The sequence below is a fragment of the Neopsephotus bourkii genome, unplaced genomic scaffold (assembly GCF_033783945.1).
Source record: "Neopsephotus bourkii isolate Nb327-2 ecotype Australia unplaced genomic scaffold, CSIRO-AGI_Nbou_v1 NB_1016, whole genome shotgun sequence".
Taxonomy (NCBI): domain Eukaryota; kingdom Metazoa; phylum Chordata; class Aves; order Psittaciformes; family Psittacidae; genus Neopsephotus; species Neopsephotus bourkii.
This window is the reverse complement of record NW_026901505.1, coordinates 1,527,004-1,552,603: the sequence shown is the minus strand read 5'-3', so window position 1 is coordinate 1,552,603 and position 25,600 is coordinate 1,527,004. Positions and strand designations below refer to the sequence as shown.

General features: G+C 44.7%; 1 protein-coding gene across 3 annotated transcripts in view; it reads right to left on the bottom strand.

Annotated features, from left to right (window-relative positions):
- Positions 1-8,436: 8,436 nt before the first annotated feature.
- The window catches only part of CYFIP2 (cytoplasmic FMR1 interacting protein 2), a 52,012-nt gene continuing 34,848 nt past the window's right edge, over positions 8,437-25,600 (bottom strand). For all 3 annotated transcript variants that reach the window (XM_061360158.1, XM_061360156.1, XM_061360157.1), the window contains exons 24-31: positions 21,547-21,690; positions 19,417-19,507; positions 18,622-18,752; positions 15,476-15,548; positions 14,868-14,962; positions 10,714-10,952; positions 10,086-10,233; positions 8,437-9,533 (exon numbers count right to left, since the gene is read on the bottom strand). In XM_061360158.1, the coding sequence (XP_061216142.1) occupies positions 9,366-9,533; positions 10,086-10,233; positions 10,714-10,952; positions 14,868-14,962; positions 15,476-15,548; positions 18,622-18,752; positions 19,417-19,507; positions 21,547-21,690 (1,089 nt within the window). In that variant the 3' untranslated portion in view covers positions 8,437-9,365. The remainder of the gene's footprint in view (positions 9,534-10,085; positions 10,234-10,713; positions 10,953-14,867; positions 14,963-15,475; positions 15,549-18,621; positions 18,753-19,416; positions 19,508-21,546; positions 21,691-25,600) is intronic.

The window sequence follows — 25,600 nt, the reverse complement described above, 5'->3', positions numbered from 1 at the left end:
CCTCCGAGACCGGACGGGGTTGGCTCGGTGCAGGGGTGCTGGGTTCCCCTAGGAGAGCACCTCTGGCCCCGCTGCAGGAGGCTGAGCGGGTGCGGAGGTGGGGTGTGAGTCGAGTTGTATGACGTAGGGTGCGCACCGAGTGGCTTGTGTGTGCTGCAAAGCTGTGGAGTTCATACATGCACGGAGTATGGTGGAACAGGGAAGGAATCATGAGACATGGTCTGGACATTTTGTTTGAAATAGTTTAAACGTAAGAAAAAACAAGAGGGTAAACCCAGATTAGATACAAGGAAGAAATTCTTCACTATGAGGGTGCTGAGGGGCTGGCACAGGGTGCCCAGAGAAGCTGTGGCTACCTCATCCCTGGCACTGTTCAAGGCCAGGTTGGATGGGACTTGGAGCAAGCTGTCTAGTAGAAGGTGTCCATGCTCGTGCCAGGGGGGTTGAAAGTAAATGATCTTTAAGGTTCTTTAAACCCAAACTGTTCTATGATTTTTATAAATTAAATCCCATACTCCTGGAGAGTTCTCCTCTTACTTAAAAGTGTAACTGCAGTTAATATAACAAGGAAACGTTTCATAAAGTGTCTTGTTGCTTCAAACTTTGGTGTTTATTATGCTGCACTTAGTACTATGGCTGTGTACAGTAGGTTGTAGGACTGAAGGATGAAGTTGGGGGATAAGGAAAATGTACAGGTCTAGGGAAGATGGCTATGTCCTAATGGAACTTTGATGGTGGGTGCAGGGTTCCCTACATTGTGTACTCATTAGGCAAAGGCATGTTCTCTGCTGAAGGTCTGGCCAAATTTCTCTAATGGACATTCCTGACCTTTGAGTTGTAATGGGAAAGGCCTGGCTCCAGGCAAAGGTGCATTTGTAAAAGCAGTATCAACAGAAGATGAGTGTGTAATGACAAGGGCACTCTTATGCTGTAAAGTGTTGTGCAAAAGGAGATCAGAGGTTGCACAAACCACCACCACCACCAGCAGCTGTGATTTAAGACTTGGCTGCCTCCATGCTGAATCCCAGCCATGAGCTCCTCCATCACTTACATTCATTTTACACCCTTCTACTTCTGCCTGTTCAGTTGGTGGGTCTTGCTCATCATGACCACATAGTTCAGCCTGTACTATAGATTGGGGGCTGTCCATCCCATGCAGCCGAAGCCTCTCTTGCTAATACTAGTGTGAACATTTGGAGCATGCCTGGCAGTGTTCAAGGCCAGGTTGGATGAAGCCTTGGGTGGCACGATTTAGTGTGAGGTCTCCCTGCCCATGGCAGGGGGGTTGGAACGAGATGATCTTAAGGTCCTTTCCAACCCTAGCTATTCTATGATTCTATGCTGCACACTGTGTGTTTTGACTTCACCCCCACCCTCCTCTGCTGAGTCCTCCTTTCCTGTGTTTGTGCCTGGTGTCCCTGTGTATGTAGAAACCTATTGCCAGTACAAAAGCCCTTTCATTGCAGCAGGAGCCATGAGCCAGATTCAGCTGTAGGTCAGCAGAGATAAGTAAAACCAGTAGCTTTTCTTCAGCAAGCCCAAATTTATAGGCAGAAACGGTATCTGTCATAAAGGCAGAATAAAGATGTGAGATCTGCAGGATCTGAACCTGTCTGAAAATTAGGTTTTTCTTTCTTTTCTGCCCATAAAATATACCTGTTACTACGGAAATTGCCCTTAGACCATCAAGCAGCTGCATTGCCAGCACTGTGCAGCTCCTTCACTCAGTGCCTGATCCTATCTCTGCACAACTGTTTTCTCCAGCAAACGTAATGTTCAAGTGTTTTGTGAGTCATTTGACTTTAATGGGGTCTGTTCATCAGTCACAGACCTGCAGGTCACTGCGCCAGCCAAATCCTACGTCCTTTCCTTTATCATAGAGCACTTGATAATCAATCCAAATCGCGTGGTAGCAGGATTTGATGTAGGAAATGAAACGTGTGCTGGTTTATCAGTGATCTGGGAGCCACTTCTGCTGTTACATATACACAGGCAAAAGGCACCCTGGGAGAGACAGTGATGGCAGGGCTCAGCTTATTTAGTAAATTTAATGGCTGATGCTGTGTAAGAGCTATTGGTGCAATGTGTCACTATGAGGTTGATTGCAGAAAGTGAGCTGATGGCTTGAGATGGACAAGGGTTTGCTGTGCTCGCAGTGCTGCCTGCCTGTGACTGGCTGGGTCTGGGGGAATTCACATCTTGTGCTCCCTCACAGGCTGCTCTACCGTGTGCTCAGGTGATGTCCCCTTTGCTGGACTTTCTTCAGCACCCTGAGGTCTTGGTTTCAGCTGGAGAGTCCTAATGGTGTTGTGGTTATTGGCAGTTAAACTGTGTCCAAAATGATGTGTTGTTGACATCTGTGCAGACTGCAGTTGCCCACTGCGCACAAAGATGTGTTAGGGAGGGAGCAAATTTGTATGGGACAGATCTGGGCTTGAAATAATCCTTTAGGTCATGGTGCAACCTGATAAATTACTGCCATAAAAGAGGAGGTGATGCAGTCAAAAGCAAAAGGCACTTTGGGCCACAGCTTTACCTTCCCCTGTCAGCTTGATTTCTGAATGGAGAAGGCTGATGTGACCACATACATGTGTACCTCTTCTTCATCCCCAGAGATATTTGACCCCGTGGGCTACTTTTTGTTAGATTTGACAAGGGGAGAGATCTCCATGAGAACCTGTTAATCAGCTCTGGGAAGAGGAGACATTACAGGGAGGAGGTCCCAGCAGCAGGAGACTCTGCAGTGTGAGCATCTTGTGCATCAGGGAAGGCAGGTGCCCAGATGTCACCACTGTGTGAGAAGCTTCAGTCAGATCTTGCAATCACCCATGGGACACAAGTGTGTCATGGACTTATTTCTCTCTGGTGCAGGGGTGTGGTATATAAAATCAAGTCCCAGGAGTTGCATTTGATGGATTTAGTAAGACTGTGTATGGGGAGTTAAAAGCCAGATAGGATTAGCATAGAATTGCGTGCTATGCTTAGTCAAGGGCAAGTTGAGACTGATAACAATAAAGCAGGGATGCAACCAAAGCCTCTTTTTTTATTGCTTCATATCCTCATTTTAATGGGAAGGCTGTAATTAAGGGAATTCAGCTCCAAGCTGTGACCTCACTGGTTGATACTCCCATCAGATGTTCCCTTAAAAATAGTTCATCAGAAATCAGATTCTTCCTTAGCAGCTCATCTTCTAACAATGCAGCTCTTCCTGAAATACTGGTTTCCAAGCCAAAAACACTTGACTGGGTACAGCAAGGCAGCTTTGCATGCAAATAATGTCTTTGGCAACATCAAAAGGCTTTGTTTCCCCTGCTCCTCTCTGCTCATCTCTTCTGGTCTGGAAAAAACGATGGAAAAATACAGGATATGAATTGTCCTGCTGTACCAATAATGGTGGAAGGATCCAGCTAACAGGTGGTGGAGACTTTTGTCCTTTGATGTCTGCTAGGCATGGTGCCTGTGGAAACTTTCAGGACAGGGTTGCAGTATTCTGTTATGGCTTTGTATAGTTTTGAGAACTCAAAGGAGTTGTTTGCTGCTTCAAAGCAAGAGTAAATCCTCTTTCTGACAATGACCTGGTAGTGTAAGGAATAAGGGAATTGCCGGGTGTTCAGAAGATTGCAGCACTACATGAAAGGATGCTCAAAGCTTGAAAGACAACTTTGTTGGGCAGGCAGCTGTTAATTCAGCCTATCCCAAAGTAACCATGTCTGCAGCAGCTGAGGCTGTCATTTTGTGCCATAAGAATTTAGACACCACCACAGTAACACCCATGGTGTGTTCCCACCCTTGCTGTTCTGCCCTCCTTGGGCCAGTGCACATACCTGTGGGTCTGTGCTGTGGGGCAGCTGACTGATTCAGGCTCATTAGACCATAAAACACACCTCAATTAGTTTCTCCCAGGGTTGTTAAATATTTTATCCAGATCAGTTCAATGATAAAAGTTGCTGGCCCTATAAACCATCTATGTTGGCAGGAGTGGTAGGTTGATGATGGAGGTGGATACTCAGTGGGCAGTTGGAGGCCTCAAGGCATGAAAGCAGCAGTGGGTGCCACAAGATGAAGACATATGTAATCAGCAGATTGTTTGTTTGCAGACCTCTTATCTTCTTGGTGTTTGCATCAGAACTCTTAAAGCAAGCAAAACTAGGTATGAAAGGCACTTCTGGCTTGCAGAAGGGGTTGCAGAAAGGGTTAGTTATGCTTTTGAAAGAATAAAGCAATTGCTAATGAACTGTTCTTCACATTGGTGAAGTGCCATTTAATCTGAAGATGTAAATATATTTAGAAACATTAGGAAGAAGAAAGATGTGGGCCTGTATCTTTGATCCTGGTCCCCTAGGGTTGGTTGTCTAAAATTCAGTCTTGGACCCTCATGTTCAAAGCAAATATTGCTACTGGCTCCAGGTGAGACCATGCAGTATGCAGCACTTCTTAGGATGATGTCTCTGAGACAGCAGCTAAAATCAGTTAAAAAGGAAGAAAAAAGAAATCTTGATGGAGGAAAGGAAGAAAACCCAACAACCTGCCTAGTATCAGTGGCTGAATCAGAAGAAATTGCCACTCTCCTCTCTGCCATTCCCCATTACAGAACCATGTTGAAATCGGTAAACATTGGGCAACTTTCAGCCCTTGGGCAAACAGTCCTCCACAGCAGCATGTTCACACAGAGCTGCAGGCACATCAGGTGTGCCGTGACTTAAAGGACATCAGAAAGATCAACAAACTTGTGTGGTCATGGTGTAAAAGTTCACTTCCCATTTCATACGAAGAATCATTGCGTTTTTATTCCTAGGAAGTGTTCCCCACAGGGAAACCTTGGGAAGAAGATATGAAAGGGAACATCAATCACACTGTTCTGCCTAGAGCTGATGAAGCATAAATGCTCCCGGTCACATAGATCCACGTCAGTTCCTTCACCCCAGTTCCAGAGCTCCCAGGACATCACTTCCCCTCAATTCCCACTGCTCCTTCTCCAGTCAACAAACATGGGTGCTCCTCAGATGCTTTTAACACCAACCTAAGAATTGTTTTATATGGAAATTTGGAGAAAAATAGCGAGGAGAGTCTCCTGGAATAAAAAGTCCCTTTTTTGATTTGACAGGTCTGTGGGTAGTGAGAGGAAATGAGCTTTCCAGTTCAGCTTTGAGTAGGGCCTGTCAAATCCTGTTATTTATAATTATGTACTTTTCCCTCCCACAATCCTCTTACACTAAAATTTTCAAATGAAAATTTGCTGTGGAAGGATGTTTTTGTCAGAAATTGCTAGCTTTGGGATAGGAAAATTTGCTTGCTTTCTGTTGGCCACAAACCTTCATGGGTTTTTTCCCCCCCTGTGGAAAAAGCTCAACCATTATATCAACAAAATGCTGCCATTACTTCTCTTGGCTTTTCTGTGTGTGTCAAGTGCGATTGGAGGCTCTCCCCAAATAACAGTTACCAGAACAGTGATGATACCACAAGGGTAAAGTCTGCCCATTTCACGAATGAGCCCAATTTTTATTTCTCTTCATCACAAAAGTCATCCCACGTTTGTTGTACACACCGGTGGTTGCTGTGTTACGGGACATATCACCATGTACCAGATGCTTGACTCTTGCAGAAGCATTTCTAATGCAGATGGAAGCTTCTGTTGGCTGAATTTTTAGAACAACAGCAAAAAGTAATAATACAAAACCAAAATATCTTCTTCAGCTGCATAGCAAATATGGATCAGAAATTTAACACCTTATCAGCTCACGAGCGTAAATATACCTCACCATAAATAAAATTCATTGTACAAAATAACTCAAGCAGCTTTTCATACAAATATTGGTACATCTGACAACAGGTTTTGAGAATATTTTCTTGGCGTTTATTTTTACATCTTCAATTTTCTTTTGTTCTCGAACACATATAAACCTACTGGACTGGAGTAATGCAGGAGAATTAGGACTAACATGTTGTTCAATGCTAATAAGTGCTGTCAGAGACTAAAAGGAAAATCAAGGAAGTGCTGAGCTTCAACTACTTTCCTTCCCCTTTCTATTGTATCATTGAAAGTGCAGCATCATCCAAGAAAGGCATGTGCACTGACAATAGTCACATTTTGTAATGTCAAAGCTGGAGGGAACATTAAAATAACCTAGTCTTGACTTCATTCACGACACAGGCCATCCCTTCTTCCCTCTGTACTTCCTGTACTGAGCCAACAACTTGTCTTTGAAATACACTTTCTAAGTGGTGGCTGGTAAATCCTGGGGAGTTTGCAGACTACTTCAGAGTAAGAAGTCAAAAACAGGTGAAAAAGCAGTCCCACAGTCAATGGACTTAAAGTACCCAGACAGGGGTCCATGTTTCCCTAGGAAAAATAAGTTAGGTGTCTGCATATTGGGAAAGGATGAAAACTACAGGATTAGAGCATATCTGCAAGAAAAACACCCAAATTTGGCAGGAAGTCTGCAAGTGTGGAGAATATGCCCAACCCCATGGCAATCTGTTCCTATTTAGCCCTATTGCTATAAATTTGCTTCACATTTCCATTAACAATTACAATATTTAAGAGGAATAGTAGGAATAAAAGTCAATTTTCGTGGAGTTCTTTAAAGACCTAAGCCTGGACCTCTTTCTCATACACAGTCAAGGAGGGTTAGCGAACTGAAGCTAAAGACTACTTGCATCCTTTAGATAATAAATGGGCAGTTACATCAAATCTCAGAAATGAAGACCGCAACATTTTTCCTAGCTGGTATCTCATTCTACTTGAGCAACAAAGCAAAACATCTGCATACACTCTACAGTAAAAGCTACTTTACATTTTGTTTATGCACTTTGGATGTTTTGCTCAAAATATTTAATCCCTTGGACTCTGAAGGGATTTTACATTTTTGCCAGCAAATCTGAAGGCAACAAATAGATTTCATCTACGTGTTCTTTCAGGTACACGCAACTGTGTTTAGCAGGGTTTCAGAGAATTCTTATGGCAAAACTACTGCAAAAGAATGCAAAGTGGTATTCATATTTAGGTAAAATATCTCATGACTCACTCCAGACCTAAACAGATGAAAATGGGCATTTAAATTCACCTCACTATATCTTTCTCTGTTTCGATAGCTGAGACTGGGCTGTGTGGTACAGTTTATCCTTCTGTAGCAACTTCTTGTTCATGCTGGTTTCTGAGAAGACTCCACCATCCCATAACATGTCAGATGCAGCAGGACATTTTATTTGTGCTGTGCCCAGAGGTGGCTCTGAGAGCCAGACAGGGATTTGTGCGACCTTTTCAGCAACACTTTCATACCAAAATAACAAGCACTTGCTATTTAGGTCAGGAAAAATAGGATCTTGGTTGGATCTTTCTTCCTTGTATCTTGATTTCCACAAAAAATAAAGTGCTTGATTCTCCTCTTCCTTTTAAAAATATATATTTGTATATACCCTCACTCCAGTAGTGTATAACTGTTGGAATATGATAGAAAACCAGAACTGATGTCCTTAGCAGAAGAGCAGAGAGCAAGAGCCCTGCAGTGTTATTGAGTCCCAGATGCTCTTCTGCTGCTCTTCCTCATGATACGGAGGAAACAACTTGCTTTGCTGAGCTGGGTCCTCCACTGCCACTGAAAGGTTTCAGCCAGACTTCTTGAGACTTCACTCTACTTTCGGGTTAGTGTGCTCTACAATTACCTCCCTGCAGTTTAAATGCCTGTCCTGATAATTAAAGGAGAGTCCAGGTGTGAAAATGTCCAGCACTTTTCACGTGTAGGGCATTTATTGATTATGAAGGGAGTAGGTGGTGAACAAATTCATCCCACTCTTGCTTATTGCAGTTTGCTGGAAGACACAAATACTCCAGCTGGGACATTTCTAATAATTAACTCTATGTTCCCTCTGACAGAATAAACACCCAGGCTCTGCCTTTTTAACACCTGTAACAGCACGCAGCTTACAAGGCAGGATGAAATGCGTGAAAGGAATATATAATGTCACATCTGTGCTCTGTAACAGCAATTATCTGCTGTGGCCTGGCTAAAGCTGAGAAATTAAAACATTGCCAGTGGTGAGGCTAGCATTGTTTCCTCTTGGGAGTGTGTGGTTTGATCTCCTTTAACTTCAAGCACAAGCTTTTGTATCACTTCAATGATACTACTGAGGGGAAGCAGGGAAGGCCATGAGTTACAAAATCCTCCTTGAAGTCCCTACTGAATCTGTTCTCAATATCCAGGGATCTTAGATTAGCTGAGTGGGAAAACAAAACAGACTCCAGTGTTCCCTCCCTTTAAACCTGGAAATTTCTGGGTATTTTTTAATGCTTATCCTGTATTTCACCTCTTCTAAACAATCATAATTTCTGAGTGATGGGAAGTTTCCTAAGCCCTGCTGATAGTCACCATCCTCTGAAGCGAGATATTTGGTCACTCTGCCACTAGAAATTTGTCTAAAACAAGTTACACACCCAACTCTCATCCTTGGCCAAAGATCATGTATGTTCGAGGTAACTAAACCTGCCCCCTGTCAGGACCAGTGATTATTTCCACCCAAATTAATATCAAGAGCACATTCACACGAATGCAGCCTCTTCTGTAGGCTGCAAGAAATCTTGTTTAGTCCACGGAAGATGTTTCTTTGGGGAGAACCCTTTGCATTAAAATAAGTGGATGTTCCACAGCAGGGAAAAGCCAGGCTATTTTCTCTTTCCCCAGCTCTCTGAAGTGCTGAGGAGCTATTTGGTGACTACACCATTGTTATTCTGAAACCCACGTGCCAAAGCTCCCTTTTACAGATGGTAGGAAGGCCAACAACATGGCAGAGAGTATGAAGCTAGCCCCAGCCTGGGGCACGCAGCCATGTGAGACCAGCTCCTCTGTGCCCATCACTTGATTCTCAGGGTGCTGCCACAGGTGACAATCCTGCTTTCATCCCTTCTTCCTCTTACAGAGTGAATCAGGGGCTTCCTTGTCTTCAGACCCTCCTGCGTCATTTGGGGGTGTTGAATTGCCCCATTGCTTCTGTGGTGAGAGTGGGCTCCCAGTGCTGTGGAAGCATGGAGCTCTTCCACCAGGGTCCCCATGTTTGGGGCTGCAATATGGCTTCAGAGTGATGTGTTCAATTGGATGAATCTCAGGGAAAAACTGGACCACTTAATGGAAGAAAAGCACATTTTGTCCACCCACCCCCACCCACCCCCAAGTCTGAAAGCTACAAGTAAAACCGATCACAGGGATGGTACAGAACATGCACTCAAACAGGACGAGATGGGAAGATGCATCCTCGTGTGTGGTAGGCATACCCAGTCTTTGTTGCCAGGTCTCACACCATCTTTATCTCTCCCAGCCATTCTGGGTTCAGTCCTTTCTCCCTTCCCAACCTGCACAGGGTCAGTGTCCACACTAGCAGGTAGTGGCCAGCGACTGGTGGATGGGGGGCTGGAAGCAGCGCACGTGCTCCACTGTGGAACTGTCTGTTTCCACAGACTTCATGTACTTGTTTAGGATGGCAAAGATCTCATTGTTCAGGATCTGATACTTCCTGATCCTGTCGGCCATCTTCTTCAAGGGCTGGAGGGATGGAGAGGGAGAAAAACAGTACATGAGGAGAGTTCTATGTCATTTGACCAGCTAGAAAGTACCAGTAACTGTGCTGCTGCTGGAAATCTCTGCTAAAGCAAAGCTGCTGTAACACGTGCTACAGTTCACTTAGCACCTCCCAGGGACCAGTGACTCACTTCATTATAGGGTTTCATGATGCAAGGCAGAGCATTAACAGGGTCAGTGAGTGGTCCTTAAGTTAACTGTTCTAACGTCTAGACTCCCAGCTGCGTGTTGATAAAGCCACTGAGATCACAGGATGGTTCCTGGAAATGCCAGCTTCTCAGCTCCAGCTTCCTAACCCCAGGAAGAAGGGAAAAGCTCTGGGAGAAAAAAGGTTTGATTGTCAAGGCAATTAAAACCTTGGCCTCTCTGCTGAGACTGCAGATGTAAATCTCACAGCAAGTATGTCCAGTATGAATAAGGTTAACACCGGCCATGGCTGTAATTTGTGCGTCTGGAGAAAGCAAGATAGAGAAGTGTGCTGGTTCAGGTCCTTTGGGACCTCACCCTTCAACTTACCACGTTTTTGATGATTTCATCCTTCCCGTCCTGCCTCTGCACCTTCAGCAGGTGGTAGCAGAAGTCAAAGAGGTCAAAGCGCCGTTGCTGTCCAAGGAGAACAATGATAGAGCAACCTGCCCAGTTCAGACCATCTCCAAAGCACTGCCTGGAAGGGAGGACAGGGTTGATTGGGTGAGGAGAGATGACAGAATAGAACTAGGTGACAGAATTCCTACCATGGCACCAGGAACTTCCCTTGGTGAATTCCTATGGAAATCAGATTCAGTCCTACTCCGAAACAGTATAAATACAGCTAGAGAAAATTAACTCAGGAGATAAGCAGAATTACACCAGGGTCAGGCTGTGCAGTGTGTATCGCAGGACAAGACGGATGAAGACCTAACCTCTGGTTTGGGTTGCTGGCCCATCAACCCATCTCCATGTTCCCTTGGGCATGCATGTCCCTTTGCGTTCCTCTTTTCACCAGTTGTTCAGACAGAAACCTCTCTGGGTATCTCTTTATGTCCATGCACAACAAAGTCCTTTCATCAAGGACCCGCATTCCCCCTCTACCTCTACACTGGCTGAAGCTACTACTGCAGCTGAAGGCATCCAGGGGACCTGCTGACACTTGCTTGACACTCACTCTGCAGTGAACTCGTTGGTGCCCACAGGGATGCAGTACACAAACTGCATGGCGCTCCAGAGCCGGTGAAACTCCACGCACTCATCCACATGCATGACCCCGTTCGTCGGGGGTGGCCCACGCCAGATGGGGTCCTGCAGGTAGCTCCTAATTCGTGTGAGGATCACCTCGAACATGGACAGCCCGCAGCATAACCGCTCCTTGGTCAGCAGGTCACCCTCCCGGGCAATGGCTATTTGCTGAGGAGGAGGAGGAGGACAACCAAAGAAACAGAAGTGAAGATGCAATACAGACAGACCCTCTCGCTGGATTTAACACTTCCCAGTCTCCCTGGCTCTTTCAAGGTTAACATACATCCCATGCAAGGTCCAACCTTACCTCTGATGGCTGCTGCCACGGCACTTCCCACCAGAGAATACTCATCCCTCAAACGGAAGAAGACTTAATATTGTGCTCAGTTATATTTCACCAACCTCAGTATCTTTTGAGATAACTCTGTACATCAGAAAATAGGAGTTGAAGGCAGAGCTCTGACCAGAAATACTGATCCTTAATTCTGCTAGCACGCTGTTCTATCAGTGCTACTTAGTGATGCTGGGTTTAATTTCATGATTTCTGCAGATTATGAAAATAAATCAGGAGAGAACAGGGACATTTTGCTTCCCAGGACATTGCCATCCTCTCTTGAATATGCAGATAGCCTATCACTTTCTTAATTTCCTTTGTAGTTAGGGTTAAATAGCTCCGAGGAAGATGAGAAGCCACCAGAACCTTAATACTGGAAAACCTGTGGTTTATAAGAAAGTCAAATACTCTTTTCCACATGTGAAAGCTTTACATGTGTGGAGAATTTTTGTGCCATCCCCACTCAGATTTACATGTACAAATCTAGAATGGCTCAATTGGATGGAATTAATCTGGCTTTTACACTAGAAGAGAATTAAAAGAGAATTGACTTCAGCCCCATCGCTCCCCCAGGGGGAAAAACAAAGGGGGGCTGTCAATAAGAAGGCTGGGCCTCCCTCCAGCATAGGAATACCAAGCCCACTGAGCCCGAGTGGGGCTGGAGTGCAAGCTAAGAGGTTGTTCCTCTTAGCTGCCCATTTCTTGCCATTTCCAGCAGCATTTCTGACTCCTCTGGGCAGCACTGCCAAAAATGACACAGGAAATGGGAGCTGAGTGCTGTGGCTGTGGGAGGCTCTGCCTCTGCCATGCTCACCCCAGTAGATGAGCGGCTGCCATGGAGCCCTGTGCCCACCATCAGAGCCTTTCACCCCTTTCACTGCTCCGAGAGACATGCAGAGCAAGCGTGACAGTTACCAACCCCCTGCCTATCCCAGAGGACTTCCTGGAGCTTTAAGTAGTTTTTAAGCATTTGCTCCATTTCCAGCTGTCCCTGTAATGCCTATAAAAACATCACCCTGATCAGAATCACCATGGGGGCTCAGAGCATCTGGTGCAAAGGGCAGGCACATGTCCTGGCCAGACATTAGGAACATGAATTATGCTGGGTTTACTTGGTATGTCTCTATTCTATGCTAAAGAGACATGAACATCCTGCACATCCCCTTTCCTGACTATTAGTTTATGCTGGCAGTAACCTGAAGTATTTTTAGTTTGGTGGCTATTGAAATTAGAAGCATTACAGTTCCTGCTTCTCCACTACAAGGACATTCTGGGAACCTCTGATCAATTAATGTTCAACTAACAGCAAATATCAAGGGAAAGCTGTATTGCTGTGTAGAGGCCGGGTTGGGCCAGGGATCCCTAGGTCTGTTAAACAGCGGAAGGATATCACCAGTTTCATGGCACACACTTGCACATGTTTGCTTGGCAAATAAAGATTTTATCCAGCTTGTTTTTATAGCTAAAGCCTGTACATTTTCTCTTTCCTCACCTGCTCCAAGCTCTTACAGATACAGATTAGTACCTGCACACAGTAGTCTATGATAGCAAAATGGAGGCACAGTAGAAGTAAAGCTATTTCAAATATAAATTAGGTGTTAGCTAGGATATAGTGATAGAACAGATAGTTTTGGCAACAAACTAGTCCAGTGATCTCAGTATATTGTTTCGTAAGAAATCATGATCTAGAAAGGGATGTATTTGGCTTCCAAAGGATTTAACGCCCCTCAGTTATGCACATTCACAGACATAATTTGGTTCTAAAATTCACCACTACAGGACCAGTCTTTGATGCAGAACTACACTACTTATATCTAACATAAGTAGTTACGTTACACATACACGGTGAAGGCAGCTGGAGAGCTATTAGGTTTGTGGCCAGATCTGCCTTACAGTCTGGGGTCCCACTGATTCCTCTGATCAGGAGAGGAAGGATGCCCTCAGGATAAATTATCAAAGGCTGCTGCTGTGCTGGCTCAATTATTCCCTGTGTCTTCAAAAGGCAAGGCTCCCATTATTTCCAGTAAAAAATCAGACTGATCAAGCACTTTAGAAAACCCTTTACTAAATACCCCTATGATCAGCATTAAAAAAGAAAGGATTCCTTTAAGGAACCACTTTCACCCCCCTGGTTCTTTATTAATCACCTACCAAAGAGCTGCTTCTGGAATCCCAATGGAAAACAATTATTTACAAGAAACAGACAGTTTTCCTGCCATTGCACAAATCCAGCTGTGCAAGACCTCATTTACAGCTTGTTACCTGGCAAGAATCGTACCCAAAGACTGACAGACCCCCAATAGCATGTAATTACATAGGGCCACCTTTATGGAGAGGCATCTAGCAGGCAACTTCTGCTCAGATTCTGGACAATTGCTAAAAGGCACTTAGAAATTCTGCAGGAAAAAATCCTGTATGGCCTGTGTCCAAAACTGCAATTCCAAAATGCATGTCCAAAACTGCATCAGGAGCAAGCTTAGAAGCTATGAAGGCATCTGTAGAAAGGGACCATTGTGTTAATTTATGTCTGAGCTCAAAAAAAAGACCTGGTACTCAACTGTACCTGTGTGATGGATATGGGAGCAGTTTACAGAAAAATTCATTTCTAGCAGGACATGAAATCCCTTTGTTTTCATCACCATTATAATTGTGGCAGGGATAAGCAACGAGTGGACTCTAATAGCAGATTTTAATGATGATTTTGCATGGAAAGAAGGAGAGAGAGAAAGACCAACACAAAGACACAAAAACACAGAGCTGAATTCTTTTTCTCGAGTGTCTCCTTTAAAAGGAAGTCAATGGGAAGCAAGAGGAGTGTCTTCTGAGTAAAACAAAGCCCCCAGTTATCCAGCCAATTTCTTTGTTTCATATAATTTCCAATGAAGCAAAGCTCAAAATGTCCTTGATCTATCAGAAAAAACACGAAAAACCATCAACTTTCTGCCTGCCATACATCTGTCACCTCATACAATTGAGTGGTTGTTCTATTCCCTCGGCAGTACATTACAGAAAAGGGGTGTTTGAATCATTTAATACTTTGAATGATTTTGATCCCATCAACCCCACTAAGTAGGCAGTGGAAGTTTGGTTACTGATAGCCATGGAGCTCAAATTTTGCTTACTACATTGATCTATCTTTAGAGATATTTTTAACAGTACTCAGTATCTGCTCAAGAGATCTTTTCCAAGCTGAGACCCACTTCAAGAAGACGCTTAAATGGAGCCATAATTTTAAGCATGTGCTGAAGCTCTAAGCATGTGCTAGGAGGGAAACCATTCTCAGATGTATTCCTTGACAGGGATGAGCTTAAAAATGGATCACACTGCAGCCCTAAAATGGGATCCCCAAAAGTGATGGCAATGGATTAAGTCAGGGACAGCCCTGTGGAGTTTCTCCTCAAACCATCCCAGCAATTCTCCACCTTTTTAAAATGGAGAAGAAGAGATTTTCAGAGTTACTCTTATTCAGAGCTGACTTCTTAGCATGCTTGCCTTAAGCTCCCCACCAGCCCTCCACACTGGAGGCAGCAATACACCATCTCTGGACCCGCTCACCAGTTTCCCTTCAAAGTGTCTGCTAGGGCAAGGACTGTGATTCTGTTGTTCAAGTGATGTTTTGGGAAAAAAAAAAAAAAAGGAAAAAATGAAAAAAAAGACAGAAAAAAAAGGATCATTTTCCCAAGGCCAAACAGGCCACGTGGGGACTGCCATGAGTTTTCAACAGCCATCCCTTTCAATGAAATCCTTACCTGCGGAGTGCCCAGCCTCTCTATTAAGGGAACCAGGTGAAGTGGGGCATACTTGGCTTCGAGACGCTTCATGCGCACCTCCAAGCGTTCTCCTTCTGTCAAGCGAGCAGCAAACAGTGAAATGAGAGGAGGAAGTGGAGACCCGCAATTTCCGCCGAGTTTGCTCAGAGCTGCCCCCCAGCAACCATCCAATGAGCCTTTGGATCAGTGAGCCAAACTGACAGCAAATGAGGGGACCAGTGATGCAGAGAAGGGAGGGATGTGCGATTGCAGTCTCAGCAGCAGCTTTACCAAACATGTCCAAAAGCACAGCCCTGTTACTGATCGCTCCTGTTGAGATGGACATTTCATGCTGTCATTCTCCAAAGAGGCTGTGAAATGGCTTTGAAACCTTAAGGGAACCCCCAGACTAACTAAGGTTTCAGTCTGTAACTAGTCTATGGAAAATGCACCCTAGGCATTTGTTTCCACCTGACTTTTGGCTGTATCCACTGATCTCTTTCGAGGGGGAAGCAGGGCCAGAAGTAATCCTCAACAGAAATGGGAGAGAAACAGCTTCTGGGCAGAGACCTTTGAGTCTGTCCACTGCTTCCCTCTCAGCTTCTTACCTTTGATGTAGACCCTGGGCAAAATATTTTGGAAGGGAGCAGCATGCAGCAAATCACAAACTTCTTCCTGGGACTGAGGCAGGAAGAAAGAAAGATAAAGTAAGTTAAAAAATACCTCCAGGGGTTGAGTGTAGGGCTCAGAGGCCTGGGCAACACTATAACAATTCATACTACAGCACCTATTCAAATCCAAGCCAGCTCAGTAGTAACTCCAACAGTTTAACCTAAATGAACTAAAACTGGAAGAAATACCTCTCAACTTCAACCAGGAAGTTTCCTTAACTCAAAGAAGCTACTTCCTGCCTGTACAAGGCCAGAGATCTGCATTTATTTTCTGCCCATTTACTAACACTGCAAGTAACAGGGCATAAAGAACACAGAGGTTTTGGTTTCATCTTACCCTGATAGCTTCCTGCTATTTATTTTTATATGGAGTGCCCAGATGGAAATTACCCTTTGACTTAGTCATTTTAGGATGTGTATATGTAAAATACACCAGTGCATGGCTCTATTGCAAACAGGTATATAACGAGTTGGTCTGAAATTATTTGGTTGGTAATAGAATGTTCTCAGCTAGGGATATCAGACCAGAACCCCAGTGGCGTAGTCACCAGGGCTAATACAGAGTAATACAGAAGTCCAGAGAGGAATAACATCATGAGATGCCACCTAAGAGAATGCATGCTTATGCACTTGAGAAAAAATAATCCCAAACACAGATGCACAAGGAGGAGAAACCTAGAAATAGGCAGGTGGAGACTGAGGAGTGATAGCCGACAATACACTGTATACGAGTCTGCAATGGGAAACAGCAGCAAGGAAACCAAAGCTGTTTAACACAGAGGCATTGAGTCATGACAAGGCATTAGTTTGCTCCTACAGAAGTCCAGTTCTAGGACATGCTTCCAGTCCTGTGCTTATTGTAGAGATGTAGACACACCCGAAAGCAGGTCATGACAGCACAGCAAAGATATTTGGGGGCCCAATGGAATGACTCGGCTGGGTCTGTTTGAGATGCACGGGTGGATACCCCACCTTCCAGCCAAGAGGGAGAGGACAGCGTAGCATGGAGCTGCAGGAGGCTGTACTGGCACATGGATGCTGGAATGAGAGCGAGTTTGTGGGAGTGCAGTTTGTGACACAGTGCTGGAGGGACAGGAGCAGACCGGAGTCCCTCTGTGGGCAGAGAGACGCTGATGCTAACAGAGTGTGCCTGTCACCTTGGTTATTTTGTTTGCAAAACACTTCATTCCTAGGCAAATGCTTTTTCACTGCTGTTTCTCTCAATAAAGAGAGTATTTTCACCATTTGCAGCCTGCATTCACACGGTATCTATCCTAAAATTAGTCATGTTATAAATACAACTCCTTGCCAAGGCCCATTACCTAGAATTCTGCTTAGAAATTTAGTCCCAAGCAACCCCTATTCCTCAGATTTAAACAGTAAAAAGGGGGTAGACAGGAGCAGACTGCACATCTTCACTAGAGCAGTCTCTGCCAGCAAATGCCTCCAGCCTTAGGTCATTCTGACAGCTATGAAGATAACCGCATTGTAAAAGCAATTGCTTCTGCTGCATAAGAGCTCCATCAGAGGGAAAATCTTTTAATGTGGTAGCTCTACACATCTGACATCTTCCAGTGAGCGAGAACCAGTGCCCGTTGTGTGCAAAATGGCTTTATATTCTTAGTCTATTCCTGTGTGGAAAATAGGGGATTGGAGACGGAGAGACTTTTTGGCTTGCATGGAAAGCGGGCAGATGTGGACTTTGATGGGCAGCCTTCCTAAAGGGACCCCAAATTCTCACCATCTTCTTTTCTTTATTTTCTGCTATTCTAAAATGCCAGTGCCCTGCTGATGTACAGCTCCTGGGACTGCAGGAACATTTCTGCACTGAAATGAAGGATTTCTAACAGAAACCACCATGTCTCCCTTAAGTGTCCATTTAAACATGGGAGGGAAAAGGCAAATGCAGTACATCCAGCATAAAATCCAACACTGAGAACAGCAGAAAGCAGTGACGAAGCCACAAAGGGAACAGAAACTGCCAGGATATAGCTGCCAACTCTGGTCATTCTATAATGTAAAACCAAGATGCTAGGTGATATACATCTCTCTAGTTAATCTTACACAACTATTGCTCACTGAATATGCTTGATATACCCTATTTGGAACTAAAAGTCTCTATATCTGGGGTTACAATGGCAAAGGCAAGGGCAGAAATACCCGTTTGGAGAACATGGAGAGATTTTCAGTTTTCTCTGTGCTGTATGGTCAATAAAACGTGGAGTCTTTGAACTTCCTTCTAGTTTTCCTCTGAACAAAACTTTCTGACTTGGCTTGGAAATCCCATCTTATGCTAGGGAAGTCTTTCTGAAATATTGCTGGAAAAACTGCAAAAACCACCCCTGTCAAAACCATTATAACATCAAATATATATATTTAATATAAAATTGTGTTATGGAACTCACCTCATTTGGCTCTAGGCCAAAGTGTGAGATAAAATCATTACAGTGAATTTATTGCATGAAAAACTAGAAGCTAGGAAGATGCGTGGCATGCAGCCACAGTCTTTGCCCCATACAAGAAAAAGCAACACATAGGAAGCAATATCAAATCAATTCACCTAAGGTTTCAGTAAAGATAAGTCAGAGGAAATTTATCATCAGCTCTTCTGAGATTTCTTTCCTGTTGGATTGCATTATCTCTATCACCATTAGAATCAGGTTTTCTTCATTGCACTGGCAACCCAAAAGAGCAAAGGGCTCAAATCTACTTCTTGCTGTACATGTATGTATTTAAAAAAGTACTGATCCCTGCCACATAGAGCTTACAATCTAGAAATAAGCTCCAGCTGGTTTTATTTCTGAGAAGGACAACCAAGTGGTAGCTTTGGGTCCAAGAATCAAATCTAGATCTTCCAGTATTCAGATTCTCCTCCAGCAGTCCCAGATGTCAGTGACCAAGTGCCAATACACCATCCATGGACATGACCACAGACCCCAGTAACAGCCTCAGAGAGACCCTGAGCACACAAGAAGCTGGGAAGTAACATTCACCAAACTCTTCTGTTGGAAAACCCACTTCCACACATACTCTTGAGCTGGCAATTTCAAGTATGAGCTGTTGTGCAGGGGGTTTTGCCTTACCAGAGCCTGCTCGATAAGGAGGCAGAAGAGAATGGCATTGCCCACTTCTCTGAGGCTCTGGAACACATCGGTCTTCAGCTCTGCGTACTCAATGATGTCCTTCAGCTGATGGTGGAAAAACTCCAGGATTCCTTAAAAGACAAGGAAGGGCAGTCAGAAAAGTGGGACCAGAATCACCCTTGATAACCTGGATAAAATGACAACCAGTGCCTTAATCACAAGTTGCAAGCTGTAACTGCTAAACATACTTATGGAGATTGGCACTGCGGAGAAGTAGGATGCAGTGTCTTACCCTACTTTCAGTAATCCTTGGGAAATAGGGAGTAATTCATATGAACTCCATGGATTTCCTCATCAGAGGAAAAGAGATTCAAGACTGTCATTGATGTTTTGGTGCTGGCTCATGTATTCCAGCCAGAGTTTCCCATTCCATCTCAATGGCAGGCTGCAAAAAACTGTTAACTAAGTAGAGCTTTTGAAAAATATCAGTGAACCCACAATAAGTAAAGCTTACAAAATCCTGAAAACAAAACAGAAGCTATCAGCAGACATTCCCTTATCTGCCATCTGTGTGGTCAAAGGGAGATTTCCAACGGGAGATTTCCTGGAAAAGTTTCCTATACCTATTCCAGTGTCAATAGCAAAGCAGCTGAAAGTGTGTCCCAGCAAGCATGGCTGCATGCTGTACTGGCACGTCAGATGCCAAACCCTGTTTAATTACTAGTGGGTGCCTGACTCAGTGCTGTATCAACACGTGGGCAAGCTCTTGCTCAAGCATCTGTGTGGAGCACCCACCTGGAGAGCCATATTCATGTCTTGGCAAGCGGCATATCTTGGGCATTACTTCAATCAGAGTCTTCACATACTGCAGGATGGTGCCCTGTAGCTGTCAGAAACAAAGGGAGGTTAAGCTGGAATGATGGCTTCTCCTGGTGTTAGCTTTGAAAGAGACTGGTTGTGGATGGGTCAACATCTGACAGTACAGGATGGAACTCCAGCTGGAGTTCAAGAACTTGCTTATTTTGGATTTCACTCAAATATAAAATTCAGACTGAAAGTATGGAATTAGAGAGCTTTTACAGCTTCCTCCCAAATAATCAATCACAGCTGCATGGACTTTCGACTTCAAAATACAGCCTGCTGTGTTTGCATTGCTTGCAGCTGAAATCCAAACAAGGCTCAGTCTTAGATCCAGCTGGACTTGTGCTCCTAACCCAAAAAGCATTTCACCAGAGCTGCCATAGGAGTCATTCCCCAGCACAGGAAATGCTCCTTCCACCTGAGGAATGATCACTGGATACTTGGAATTTAAACCAGAATTTACAAGTTTCTGCAGATCTGATGTTTTGAACTAATATGGAATAGATATGTTAAAAGTGCTTGCTGTCATTTGGAGTTTTACACCTGCACCCTGGAGATACATTATGCGGGATTATGCACTAAACACTATTTAGCCAAACATAAAATCTTTGTGCTGAATGCTGTCTGATCTCGCACACCAGCTACAGCATTTTCAACTAAGTGACACAAGTTGCATCTTCAGTGACTGTGGTCCTTTACAGTAGGGAAACTGGATATGCACTTGAGGATTTCGGTGTTTTACATTGCTTTGTGAGACAAGTTCAAAATGTCATCATTGCCATCAAACCAGAATTTAGATATTTATAATGAATGAAGATTGTCTTTCCAGTAAAGCAAGGGTTGTAGCTGAAAAACATGACATGAAAAACTGTATGTTTTTGCACACTTCCTCCTCCCTTCTTAATGCTTGGTATTGTTAGTGCCCTTAGGGAGCACAGGGGATCATTCCCCTGCACATATCACATTTTTCTTCTGAAAAAGAAAAGAACTGGAAAGCAGATTGGGCTATTGGCAGCCTGGCTTCAGAATATCTGATAGAAATGGACAATAAGGACTTGTCTACAGCAGGAAATTTCTTATAAAGACAGAAAAAGTTGGTTTCATCAGTTTTGCTGCCTGCTCTTTGCCTTCTTGCAGCTCTCCAGAGTCATCATGGCTTGGCTTCGCGAACGAAGATTTGGGAAGGGCTTCACCCACGCTTACTACAAGTGCGCTGATGACTAAGAAGGCCAATGTGGGATAGGCAAATCCGCCTGCAAAAAGCACAGCGAAAGGTCTCCTTGGGTGGTATAGGCAGGGTGTGATTCTTTCTGCGTTGTCTTTTGTCCCCCCAGACCAGTTCTGTGTGAGTTCTCAAAGGAGTCAGTGGCATTATGTATGGTGTGTCTCCAAGTCTCCCGATTGGAGGCCAAGGTGGACCACTGACGGTAGTCAATATGGCCAAGGCTAAGGTATTGTTTCAGGGAGTCCTTATATCTCTTCTTTGGGGCACTTCTCTTGCGACTACCAGTGGCAAGTTCATCATAAAACACGATCTTAGGGAGGCAGTGATCCTTCATCCTAGAGACGTGCCCTCCCCAGCTGCAATTTCAGCAATATGGCTTCGACACTGGTGACCCCTGCCTGTTCCAGGACAGTAACATTTGACACATGTCACAAGGCAGTGAGATAGAGTGCTCTTGTGCTATCACTGAGCATGAGCACAGGTCTTGAAGGTGTCCCAGATTGCAGCACAGGCAGTGCTGAGGGACCATGAGTGCCATGTCCCACCTGATCACTTCCCAGTGGCTTTTAGCAAAGCTGGATGCCAACTCCACCACCCCCAGACGTAGGTGGCTGATCACAGTTAGCACTGGTGGAAACACTCCATCATCCCACGGCAATCAATGGGATTCCTCAGCAACAGTGAGAATCAACTGTCAATACAAGTGTTTCAGCGTGAATCAAGGGACATGAAGGTGCCCAGATTTGAACACCCTGAACCCAAAACCCAGGCTGACCATCCAACTTAGGCCTCTCAAGACATCGAGGTTTCTCCATTGTCAGGGTTAGATTCATAATTACCAAGCTCTTGACGATCTTCAACAGCTCTTCCATGACCACAGCAATGCCTTGATAGCCAAGAAGCCTGCAGATTGTCTTGAAATGAGGTGGCCCCACGAAGTTGCGGTAGGAGCTGTAGATGTGACTGTAGGCAATGTTGAGAGGCTGAGAAATTAGCACAGTGACACAGGACAGTTAGGAGCATTTACCAGACATGAGCAATTCCCTTATTATAGTATTATGTTTCATCACTTCAATTAACTTTTAAGGCAAAGAAGGAGAAATAATAAAACCCACAACAATTCCCATTTCTTCTTCTGGCAAAGAGGAGATTACTTTTCTTGCTATATAGTCAGATATATCCTAATCTCTGCACACTGTCAATGTCACAAGGTTTCTTATCCTGCTACGTAGTAATGGCAATTCCAAGGTAATTTACTCTTTCATACATTCCCAACCAAGGATTTCAGTAACTGGCCCTTTGCTTTTTCAAACCCAAATTCTTCTCTACTAAAATGAAAAGCTTTATATACATGTAACCAGGCAGATTTTTTTTCCTATGGGCATTAGCTTTAGATGAGGCTCATTAATAACAATAGGAACTGCCGCATCTGAGCTTAAGGGCAGTTGGAAGAGACACAGCAAAAATCCTTTTTGCATCCTGCAAAGCTCTGTATCAGTCTCTGTACTTAATAGGCATTCCCATGGGACTATGCAAAAGGCAAGAATCTAACCCTAGTCTAGGGAGAGTAGTACCCAGGGCTCTGCCCTTGCCAAATTTTTAGTGGCAGAAAACAAAACTGTTTCCAGGAATGTGCTGTATCAGTGTAACCTTGGAAATGTGGAAATTGCTGCAACGTTTTATCAGTGGAAGATTTCTAGGATCCATTTAGTGTGAGGGAAACAGGAGAAGGGGAGTTAATTAATTTGTGTGATCTGCAAAAAAAACATAGGGAAAAATCAGATTTAACTTAAACACCGCATGCTCAGCTTGGGCTCTGCAACAGAAGTGTTGGCACCACGATTCAGCCCAGCAGAGAAGGGCTGCAGTCTCCCCCCATGACATCTATAACTGCAGCCTCAGTAAACAGCAAGAAAAAGCCCATTCCTGAAAAGATCCTGGCAGTAGTGCCTCTTCCAGCAAAACACAGATAAACCCTTGGTTCATGCTTACCGGAACTTTCTTAAGCAAGGATAGGGAAACAAATCAAAGTGTATCCCAAATGCACCATGACTCTGTTTCTTGTATGAGCGCTGCATAGTAAAGGCACACTGCACCCTCATGCAGCAGGGAGCTTGCTTCCCTGCAGATACCGCAAACCCCACTCTACAGGGATGTGATTCCCTTCACTGCCAGTAAGGGAGCCAAGGGAGCAGAGGGACCAATGGGTTGGAGAGCTTAGGGTGAAAGGGAGCAAGTGTGAAGTAGTAGAACAGGGCAAAATGTTGTCTCTCCACCAACACTGCTGCAATACTGAAGCTGAAGGCTTCCCTTGTGCTCCAATTCTGACTCACTTCCTTGAGATTTACTTTAACGCTTCATTTGAGTTACTAATGAGTTACAAAGTGAAGTCATTTGCTAAGAATCAGAAAAGTACTTTATTTTGCTCTCAGATACAGAATCTCAGCAGACTGATGTACTGATTGTGCTTTCATAGTCTGGCCAGATGCTTTAATCAATTAATTAATTGTCCCTCATTTTGTCACAGCCCCAGTGCTCTGTTCCAGTAGCTTATTGCCTACTATAATAGACAGGCACACTGCTACGTGAGAAAATGAGCAATGGTTTATGTTTCGAAAACTGTGTCTATTTAAACACCAGGTAATACCCAGCCTGGAACATTTTCCAAATGGCCAACACAATCATCCCATAGGGAAGCCAGTAACCTGCCAGGGTCCCAGCCCAGCCATGCTACATGTTGTTCTGTTGCTGTGGCTTTTGTACTGACTCATTCCAGCCCCAGGTGACCCAGAAAGTGTTGTGCTGCAGTGGTGATGGCTTCTCACACCTTCCTTCCTTGCCTCCCTGTAGACTCCTTTACCCTGTTGCTCCCCCACTGTTAGCACACCAGTGGCTTGAATTAAATATCCCCATTTCAGCATGCTCATGAATCCACACTCATTTCTGGAAGCCTCTTTTGTACTCTGTGGCTAGGAGGCAGGTCTTCTGTCTGCACACGCACCATGGCCACCTGAGATGGGCTACCACTGGCACCCAGCTGTGGAGGAACTGGTCAGATTTCCCCCATAATGGGGCTGACATTTCGCTGTACGGGTAGCAGGCAGCCGGTGCTGCCACTCTGCCACCCACATCACCTCTTAGAAGGATAATGGGGCTGGAGAGCAGCTTTCAAGTGGGCTTTTCCCTCAAGTGAGGGTCTTGACAATAAGCCTGATTGGGAGAACACACATTTTAGGACGTGCACTGGCTGCAGACAAGCAGGATTCATCCCTCCCTGTCTGCAAGATGAGGTTGGTTCATCGAGCTCTCTGCAAAGCTGCACAGTGCATTAGCAACAGGCTTGAGTCTAATAATAATACTCTGCCAGCAATTAAAAATACAGCTCCATTTAAGGGTGAGATACACAGCTTGGGATAGAGACTGTGGGATGTAAAAAATGACACCAGGGGGTATTTTAAGACAAAACAGCTGAAGGTACAAGCTGGCTGCACAGCACAGCTCGCTCCCCCGCACTGGGAGGCTGCTTCTACCCCTTCAGAGAGCCAGAGCAAAGCCCCCATCTTGCTGTGTCTTGGGAGCAGCAGCTGCCAAAGACACTGTGGAGCTTTGCCCCACCTTTGGTTTGGGGCCAAAGGGGCAGGTTTGGGGTCTGGGAGGCTGGGAGTGCAAGCAGGCTGAGTTCCCAGTGTCCCACAGAGCCTGGGTGTCCCACTCCAGGTCTCAAGACAGCCATCAGTACTTGGAAGCACGTGGGGAAGGCCCCCATGTTGCTTTGGGAACTCAGGAGGTTATATCAGGGATGCTATGGAGCAGATTCAGCAGCAAATGAAGCAAAACAAAACCTAGTTGTCATTTCCATGTCTTTGAGACTGTTGTTAGCCATTCCCCGGACCTGTCTGAGCTCACCTAAGGGAACGCAGGGAGAGATGTATCCAATGAAATAGATCAGAGAGAGAGATAACAGACAGATAATACTGCCTATGCCAGAACCCCCTTGGAATAATGAAGAGCTAATGAAAAAGGAATATACTTAGAGACAAAAAAGGACTTACACATAGCCCAAGACAAGTCCAGGCTCTCAGCCAAACTAACTTCAGTGTGACAGCTGAGACGTGTCTTAGAGCGAAAAACAGTTCTGGCCAGAGTTGTCAAGAGGAGGTTCTCTAAGTCAAACAGCCTGAATGACTTGGTTCCTTCCCCTGCCACAAGTAACCTCCAATCTCCCTATAAAGCTTTTACCATATTCAGCTGTATCCACTGGTTGCTAACACTTCCATGCAAACAAAAATACATATTCCCCAGCTGGGATTGACATGTACAATGCAGCAGACATTTATGTACTGTATTGAGGCTGTCTGTGTATATTCTGTGTCTCAGCATAATGCCTTGCTATCCCAGCTCCTGATTTCCATGACCTTTACGCACTATTACTTACAAGCCAATGGCCATGGCAGTCCAGGTAGTACAGCCCATGCAGTCTAATGGAGGGCATCAGCAGCCCTTGCTGCCAACTGCAGCAACCACAGTTTCTGAACACCTTTGGGCTGTTGCTGCAGAAAACAGAGCAGCTCCATCCCATTCACACACCGTAACTATTTCTACAAGTGCCTGCAGCATGTACTGTCCTTCAGGTTACATCTGCTTGCATCTTGCTAAAAAAGGGGAGGCAAATTCCACCAGGGAAAGGGAAACAGGGATTTCCAATGACCCTGGGTCTGGCAGTGCCAAGAAAAACCGAAGCACTCATGAAAATACATAAATGAAGCCAAATCTAAAGCACTTACAGAGCTAAGAAGTGCTAACGAGCAGTAAGTAGTGGGTTGCTTATAATTTTGCAGCTTCTTTGTCAGACACATGGCAACCTGCTGTGTTTTGTAAGTGGCTGAATGACAG